This window comes from Pecten maximus, chromosome 13 (genome assembly GCF_902652985.1).
Source record: "Pecten maximus chromosome 13, xPecMax1.1, whole genome shotgun sequence".
In the NCBI taxonomy this organism is placed as follows: Eukaryota; Metazoa; Mollusca; class Bivalvia; order Pectinida; family Pectinidae; genus Pecten; species Pecten maximus.
The window spans coordinates 22,705,169-22,714,092 of record NC_047027.1 but is presented as its reverse complement, the minus strand read 5'-3'; the positions used below and the strand labels follow the sequence as shown (position 1 = coordinate 22,714,092).

Here is an 8,924-nt window from a genome sequence, read left to right as displayed (position 1 = left end):
TTTCTCTTTGTAACCGTCTCGTCTGTTTTTCATGATCCCTTTCTCGTTGATTGATTTCCTCAACCATTCTCTCGCGCGTTGATGCCAGTTTTCTTAAATACATGTTTTCCTTTTCGACAAGATGAGTCCTCAAGTCAGCTAAATTGTGACCAATATGATTCTCTAAATGGCATTTATAGCATAATGGTAGTTCTTTGCATTCAATGCATAGGTAGACAAGGTCTTCTCCGGGATGTGAAAGACATATATATTCATGTCTGTTGAAATAAGAAAGCAACCGACATCACAGTTTTATTATTAGAATTAGATATGTAATAAATACTGTCAAAATTACCTCTGGCATTATCAGTTAGTTGAAAGGAAAGCAATGGTTTATTATTCGCATAGTTGTAGCAATTGGGATGTAAAATATGTTATTTTAAGGCATTTTGTGTAAACATGATTCAGATAACCAGAACCGACATATTTTCCGTTGGCAAATCTGCGTCTAAATACCGGACTTTGTCCTTTATCGATCAGATATTTGATAGTCGTGAGCAGTGAACACCAGACTGTTTTTTCGGTTTTTTATGTTTATCTGGTATTTATAGGTACACCAGAACAAAACGGAACACGTGCTCCAATATATAGCCCATACAAACTTATCAAGATGTTAAAGGTCGTATAACTCTATTAATTGCAATGTTTTAAAAGCTTACTTACCTGTGTTTTCCTTCGCCCGTTTGATCAGCTAAAGCATATGGCACAATATCCTGTTGTAAAGACACATCTTGTCTAGACTGATTTAACACGGTATCTCTGTCAGATGCTTTATCTTTGGAGACAGGAAACGATGGATCATCCATGCCCACGTGTTGAAGGAATGCGGAAGTAGGACTCTCCACCATCTCGACATGACGAGCTTTCGTCGGTTTGCTCGTGTTAGGCGTCGGCAAAAATTCTTTCTGCATATTGGACCTATAAGTATTCAACATTTTGTGATTTGTACAATATCGTTTGTCTAAAACCTTTTTTTACAATTAAATGTACGCATGCACTCGTTAAGCGAAATCTTATAGAAAAAGACAAAATATGTATTGTCAATATAATAATGAATTACGTTACACAAAAATACAGTGATATGCTTATCAAAACATGCGAAAAACCTACCCAGTTTCGTTTGTACATGCTTGAATTCCACTCTTCTGTGTTGGTGTTGCTAATTCAAGAGCTGTCTCTCTGATTGATTGAATGGTGTCCTGTGTCGGAAGAACGGCTACAAAATGGTTTGGAGTCCAGGCAATGGGACTCTGTTGGTTTCCCACAGTATTTGTCCACATAATATGGATAAGTCGACTGTTGTCCTGACGAAAGACTCGTGGAATAACCTTTCGATGGAGATGCCGTCTAACATTGTGTCCGCCATAAGATGGATATATTGAAAATATCGGCACACCAATGACGCTAGCCAGGCCGAATATGCTCCACATGCCACTGAAACTGTTGGTCTGAAGAACACTTTTCACATACTGTCGGAAAGCAAAACGACATTTGTCTTTCCCACGTGGAACATAAACATCTGAATACAATGCCAGAGCCATTACGATATCGTCTAAAGGAGTTTCTGAACCTCTGTTCAAAAATGAATTGTCCAAGTACGTATCCTCAAACCGGCACAACTCCATGAATATCCTGACTCTGAATTCAACATGTTGTTTCTCATTGCCAAACACGAATAAACTTCCAATCCTTGGAAGACAATTGCCATCACCACCTGTTTTTATTGGGACGTGGTTGTCCGGGGAGTCATCACAAGGGTAAAGACTTGACGCTACCCAATCCTGTTTGTAATTTTCTCCGTCAAGTACGGGAAGATCACCTATAGGATATGTCTTATCAATGTGCTGTGCATATGAATTACAATGGTTTCTCATGGAATCAAAGTCGTCATTATGAGACAATGCAATTTGTAGTGCTTTAAAGTAAGCATGCCGTGTGTCTTGTCTTTGTTTAATCTCGTTAATTTCTTCTTCCGTTCTGCTTTGATCATTTTTAAGAGTAGGGGTGTTTACTACTGCCAACCTACAGCACAACAAAGACACCATTATCACCTTATGAGTTATCTATACTAAAAGATACGAGTTTTGAATTTTTTGTCGATATAAAATATCCATATAAATAAATCATCTAATGTATTCAATGTATACGCATGTATGCGCATTCAATATTTGCGCATGACTAATGTTTTAACAGATTAACGCAATGATTAGATACCACATTATCCGCTAAAATAAGCTAACCGCTAAAATATTAACGTTTATAATATTTGAAAATCAGAAATTCATTATCAGGTTTAAAGAAACTTTTTTTTTTAATTGATACATTGACATTTATCGAATTACCTGTGGCCATTCAAATTCTGCAGAATCATATGACAATCTTCGTCATTCATAGCATCCTTTTCCAAAATCATATTATCTGAAGATTCATCCGAGTCACTGTCCTTGCTGTCAGGATCCAAAAATGATTTTGAAACCGTGTCCGTGACATGGAAACTTGATTGAGATGATACATCATCTGAGGAAATCGATGTACTTCCGGTGTTATCAATAATTTCTATGTTTCCGGAGTCACCAGTTGCTTCATGTACTTCCAACTGAGTCGTATTTACCTTGGACACTACCTTCTTTCTTTCTCTGAATTTCGTTTGTCTTTTTCTACTCAGTTCTCTATCATGTTCTTTTTTCTCAGCAGAACGCAATCGTCTTGCGTTTCGTTTTCGTATCCGCTCCTGCTCCCAATATTCGGCATCATCTTTCCGCTTTTCGCGCCACAACTTACAACGCTCAGCAGTTTTTGAAGCCATACTTTAAAATCTCCTGAATAATTGAAACATATTTCAGGCTGGATTTTCCTCTTCATAAATTACGTTGTATCCATTATGACGCCTTTTGGAACAGTAACACATTCAGCTTACACTGTTTTCTTGATTCTTAGTTCGTTCCGTCACCTGAAAACGGACGAAAAGAAACTCTTGGTTCAAACAACAGCAGAAAACAAGAAGCTCAGTGGGCCTGCATTCATTACATGGCTAGTAACTAACTGTCAGGGGCACTGTTAATGCTAAAAGATATTCAAGTTACCCTCACGACTCAATTTACCATCATTCTGCAAATCCAATTTTATCGATTAAATCGTTTCTGTTAGAAAGCATTATGCCATTGTATCAGCAAATCAAATGTGACGTAACAAAAAACGTTTTGATTACGCCAATGAAAAGGCTTGTTACATGCAAAATTATTTTATTAACAATATTTCTACAAATCTGTATTTCACTAATGGATTGATTATTTACAGCGTGGGATTGGATGCATACAGTCAGGTGATGGTTTAACAATAACAAGCACTAGCTCAACAGCTTTTGATTGATAAAACACACATAGCCCATATGTAATGTGTGTAAAGCACGTAATTAACCGTTTATAGTGTATGTTTCATATGCCTTGAGGGGTTTTTGAAAATGAATCTTAAAATCATTATGAAAATATGTTCTGGTGAAGCAAAAATAAGTATTCTTCTGGCAAAGTATCTTGCTCTCGAGGAACTGAGAAGATTTTCAAGAATTTACTTATTTGGCCAATGTCACATTCAAATAACCAATGCTCAACTATAACAATTTAACACTCTGTCTTATACGTCTACTCACACATTATATGGTCTCTGGATTATCGTTCATTGAAAGTCCTAAGCTTTTGTTTATCAATAATTAATCTAATCATTAAAACGCTCACGTTAGTAAAATTTGTACCTGGCTGCATTTACCAACAATTTGTGTTAAAAAGTGTAATTATTCATTCTATCGTGTATACTTGGTGCGCATATCGTGTACACTTTGAACCCACAGCTGTATGATGCCATTACCTTTGTGACCAATGACAGGTTTAAGCCTTTATCCATACCACAACAATATGCAGATACTATTTTCTTTCGTTGCAAGACTAAACAGGACATATCTGTGTGGGCAGAGACAATTAATACGCTGAACATAGCAGATAATATTTTCTTTGGTTACAAGACTACACAAGACATATTTGTGTGGGCAGACAATTAATGCGCTAAACATAGCAGATAATATTTTCCTTGGTTGCAATACTACACAGGACATATTTGTGTGGGCAGACAATTAATACGCTAAACATAGCAGATAATATTTTCCATGGTTGCAAGTCTACACAGGACATATGTGTGGACAGAGACAATCCATACGCTGTACATATCAGTCAAGATTATTGCTATATTTACATGATAACGTTGACGATCACAGATAAAAATGAAAAAACATAATAACCAGAATCATTGTTTTCTTCTAATACGAACATACATACTTTCCAAGCTCATCCAAACATCATTTAGGTGTTGTTCAGTCATATCTACTGACAGAATTAAGCTTAATACGATACGTTTACCGTGGTCATCAGTATCTGTCTATAAATATAATACAGACTCGGTAAAAACCCATGCTATTCACGGTTATATTGTTATAGGATACACCTTCACGACCCTTTTTAGAAGATGTTATATGTGACCATGTGTGCAGATAAGGTTGTTGAATATGTAGTAATTGATATATCCAGCTTATCTATGGGGAGTTTTTAATGCATGCCTAAAGCTTCAGGGATTGTGTTATTTTCAATCTCAGTGACATGACAACCCTTTTTCGATATGCACATATCATGATAAAAACATTATATAACTAGCATTACCAAATCATGCTTGTTTGTTACTTGGCATACGCTCAATATTTGATTATTTTCCCAATATCACTAAAATTTTCCAACAGGCATTTCTAACGCGCCCCTCCAAATTGTCAAAGTCGGAATTCGAGTTACCCATTTCGAAATTGAAAGGCCATAGATTGACAGTCACTCCCCAAATAAATTATGCTTTATACCCGGTTTAGTACCGGCAGTATTCTTTTTTTTTTATTTATTTCATTATATTTCATTGCTACATCGAAATGCTTGAATAATACATCTTCCAAAAGTTTATACTAATAAATGACAATTACAACTTACAATCTAATTAAAATAACCATTAAGATAACTGCTGAGTGTCATTTCTCTTTCCAATTCCGATTGCAGTAGCAATGCAATGACAACTGGCAGCAAACATGTAGTAGTGGCATAAACATTAAGTAGACTAACATAGACTTGTTAATGAAAGGCGATCACTCACTAATCCATGTTTAAGTTAATTGTGATTTACACTATCAAAATATACATGAAAAATATCAATGACAGTTAGAATATTTGTTATATGTTTAACAGTTCCAATGGTTCAGCATAGCGTAGATGTTGTATAACACAGGCTCATCGGTTTAAATAATGCACATACACCAGGTGAATTGTACGATGTGGGTATATTTAGATTACATGACATAAATATCATACGCAATTATAGACATGTTCGAGATAAAGGTCTGTATGTATAAATATAGAAATATACTGAAAGAGGAAATACCTGGACTATTTATAGAGAGGTATAATACTAAGAATTACGTGTAGTCTATTAATAAACTGTCATTCAGTTTGTTAACACAGGCTTCATACACAAACCAGATAACGTAAAAAGTATGTATACAAGTCAGTCTTAAACTAGAACTAGGAACCAATATTGAATAAAATGATCGGCTTTCAATAATGACAGTACACATCTGTTTACATCCAAGTATTCCCGTTTGTCTAGTTTGTATTTATATTTCTTTCTGACTTGTCGCATGGTAAGCTTGTGTTGTTAAAGATAAACATTGAAATAAATCATCATTGGAATGTTTTCCCATATATAAATAGACGGTTCGAAGCAATACATGTTGAATGACGTGTGTAGATAAAATAGAACAGGCTTACTTATGACGATAAATATTGGTGTTAACGGAAATGTAGTAGTATAGACACCTATGCATATTTAGATGCTGATGTACATGTAAGTATTAAAATCTATGAATATATTATTGAAATGTAATAGGTGTATTATGTTATCTAGAATTCAACAAATACCAAATAATTCGTATTTTTTGCATATTTTGAGGTAGTAATTGTGTAGGCATACAAATTCTTTCAACAGTTTGAATGGTTCGGCATAACGTAAACTTTATCAGGATAACACAAACTCGTCGATTCATAAAGACCATACACAAAAGGTGAGTTATACGGTTAAGTATAATCAATGCCAGTTATAGACTTGTCCGTGATAAGGGTTGACGCTAAGTCTTTAAAGTATAAATATAGAAACACACTGAAAAGGGAAATACCTGGACCAATTATAGACAGGTCTAACACTAAGAATGACGTGCAGTCTATTAATAAACTATTATTCAGTGTTTTTCCATAGGCTTGATACAACACACAGATAATATAGAAAGTATCTATACAAAGACGTGTTTACCAAACTCGAAATATAAGTCAATAATGAATCCATTGACCCGCAATCAATATGAGCATTGTACACCTGTATAAATGCAATACCATTGAACTAATAAAGTATAATTAGAATATAAATAATTGCATATAGAAAGCATGTTACATAATTCATTGATAGTACAGACCAACAGAATTCAAGAGCATAATATGCTTTATACGTACATCTTTTACCTGTAATCTTATTTAAGCGTTCTGTCTTGCACTTGAATCAATTCGCTGAACTATGATTGCACTACGTTGGATTCTATGGTAATTCTTGCTTGTTTGCTAATTCATTATTCTGCTAATTTTTTTTTATTAGCTTTGGATTCCCTTATGTTTAGTACGTTGACAGTATGTGACATTGTCAAAATCGTTAGAAATGTTCATAAAATGGAGGGCGAAAATCAAACAGGATGATACCGATATATTAATATTTCTTTTCTAATCGAATTCATATTATTTGAACAAATATCAATAAAATGAACGTAGGTGTACATACTATGATGCTCGAAATACGAAATGTCGTTTTTTTATAACCATATTCAATTCAATGGCAGATCAGTGTTAAAAAGCCAAAAAAAAACCAATTTCTTAATTTTTTTATGACAACCAAATGTTATCGATATTTAGGGGAATTAGTAACATTGCATTTCTTATTCTTTAAAAAATGAAACGGTTCTTATTTCCCCTAAATCGATATCGGGTGATATATGGGTTCAACCAATCAAAACCTTTCATTCTGATCATAGTAAAAACTCTTGTAAGAACCCGAAGTTTGAAATAAAATACAGACTTCGATAAATCCTAGCGTTTCAGAGAGTATAGATAAAATCAAAAGAAGGGCTGATAAACTATGAATAATATGACAAAACTATGCGTATCAGTATGTAACATTTCTGTTTCATTCCATTAAAACTGGTTACCATAACAATCACGTGACGTAACAAGCATTAATTTGAAAAATAGTACCATGCTATTAGTCATCTCTCAAAACAACGAACTTTGTTTCAGGTGGAATATAAATCCAAGCATATATCAATCTATATACATGCATGCAATATTTGATCAATGTTTATTATGTTATTCCAATCCGTAAAGCTATTCCAGTGACAATGTTCAGATAATATGTATTATCTTTACGATTTTGCGCCTACAGCAACAGTTTTACAGTATTCGTGAATGTCATGAGCAAAAACAAATACATTTTATGTTTATGTGACATGTGATCAACGTGTATATGTAATTACGACTTATGAAAGTAAATCGCTATGTACTTACGCGATATCTTTGTAGGTCACAGGTTAGATATGTAAACATATGAGATCCAAACTAATACCATCTCCATGCATGAACACGTATGATACGAGAGCACCACAATACGTCTACATACTGGTCCTCTGGTTACCTGTGACGCAGTCAGTGTGACCTGTCTCCTTTATAATCCATGGATCTGGTAAAACCTTCAGCTATTTATATCAACTTCCTAATACCAAGCATAGAAACAAGATAATAGTTGCATATAAATAGACACAGGGTAGATATTAAGTGTTCCAATTCGCCTAGCTTGTATCTATATCTTCTACAGGTTTGTCTGTCTAGGCCATGTCGCATGTTAAGATTGTGTTGTTCAAGATAAATATAGAAGTATATCTGAAGTGGAATTTCCGAATCTATAAATAGACAGTTCGGAGTAATACACGAGGACTGAGGTGTGAATAAAAATAGGACAGGCTTACTTGTGACCAGAAATATTCATAGAAATACATGTATGTAAGGTTAGTATGTATATCCAGAAGGAAATTAAAACATATACATATGCAACAAAAAAGGAATAAATGTGTGTACGATAACAATACATTAATACTAAACAAAAATAATTTGTTTATTCTGCATGGTTTGAAGTAATAATCAACTATGCATATCAATTAATAGAATACTTCATAAGAATGTGTTCGTCCTACATAATATATTTTGCTCTGTTTCCTGCCTGCTAGCCCGAGTTTTCTCTGGCCCTGTCACCATGTCTGGTGTAGGGCCAGAGCGCACTACTATATGAAAACGTGGAATTATCCGACACCGTTTGGTGTCGCTAAGAATTTGATGCAAAAACAATAAAATCGGGTGTGACATAACACCTACCTTACATATATGGATAAATGAGATATTTATGTACCCCAAAACACCCTTTTAGTCTCATATAGGTGTTTTATTCCGTCCGTATAGACCCTCGCTTTACGCTAGTCAAAATTTCATACTTGACTCGACGCCATATTGCTAACTATGTAGGTCGCGGTCCGCCTAATTACCCTAATCTGTGCGCGATGGAGCGAAAAGAAAAAAAAATACAAAATTTATTTTTATATATTTTACCGCTTATAATTTATAAATAATGATTTTTTTAATGGAATATAACATCTTTTGGGAAATAATCAACTTAGTTTTTATAATTTAAACTTTGTAAGAAGAAAAACACAATAAATGATA

General features: G+C 34.3%; 1 protein-coding gene across 1 annotated transcript; it reads right to left on the bottom strand.

Annotated features, from left to right (window-relative positions):
* Positions 1-923: 923 nt before the first annotated feature.
* LOC117341455 lies at positions 924-8,038 on the bottom strand (the record flags this gene model as incomplete). Its single annotated transcript, XM_033903301.1, is given in 4 exon segments — positions 924-957; positions 1,150-2,061; positions 2,382-2,989; positions 7,719-8,038. Coding segments are annotated over 3 exon segments (1,410 nt in total), but the record flags the coding sequence as incomplete, so codon positions are not given.
* Positions 8,039-8,924: the final 886 nt, after the last annotated feature.